The sequence below is a fragment of the Fukomys damarensis genome, unplaced genomic scaffold (assembly GCF_012274545.1).
Source record: "Fukomys damarensis isolate Sample0158 unplaced genomic scaffold, DMR_v1.0_HiC HiC_scaffold_23, whole genome shotgun sequence".
NCBI lineage: Eukaryota > Metazoa > Chordata > Mammalia > Rodentia > Bathyergidae > Fukomys > Fukomys damarensis.
In genome coordinates, this window is record NW_022900935.1 from 58,342,610 (window position 1) to 58,342,868 (window position 259).

Consider the following 259-nt stretch of genomic DNA (forward strand, 5'->3'; position numbering starts at 1 on the left):
CATGTCGGCGGCGCGCGTGGACTACATCGCGCCCTGGTGGGTCGTGTGGCTGCACAGCGTCCCGCACTTCAGCCTGCGCCTGCAGCCGGTGGACAGCACCTTCAACCCCCGCGACAAGAGTTACCAGGAGGTGAGCCGCGCGCCCCTCTCCGACTCCCCGCGGCCCCTTCCCTTTTCCCGCTCTCCCCTTCTTCCCGGGACGCCTGGCCCTTCCTCAGGACACCTCGGGGCTCGGGGACACCGGAAAGCTCGGCGTGGC

The 259-nt window shown here is 70.3% G+C and overlaps 1 protein-coding gene across 1 annotated transcript in view; it reads left to right on the forward strand.

The window, feature by feature from the left end:
- The first annotated feature begins 1 nt into the window (after position 1).
- Positions 2–259, forward strand: part of Ttyh2 (tweety family member 2) — a 37,372-nt gene continuing 37,114 nt past the window's right edge. The window contains exon 1 of the mRNA XM_010630712.2: positions 2–130. Coding sequence (XP_010629014.1) covers positions 2–130 — 129 coding nt within the window. The remainder of the gene's footprint in view (positions 131–259) is intronic.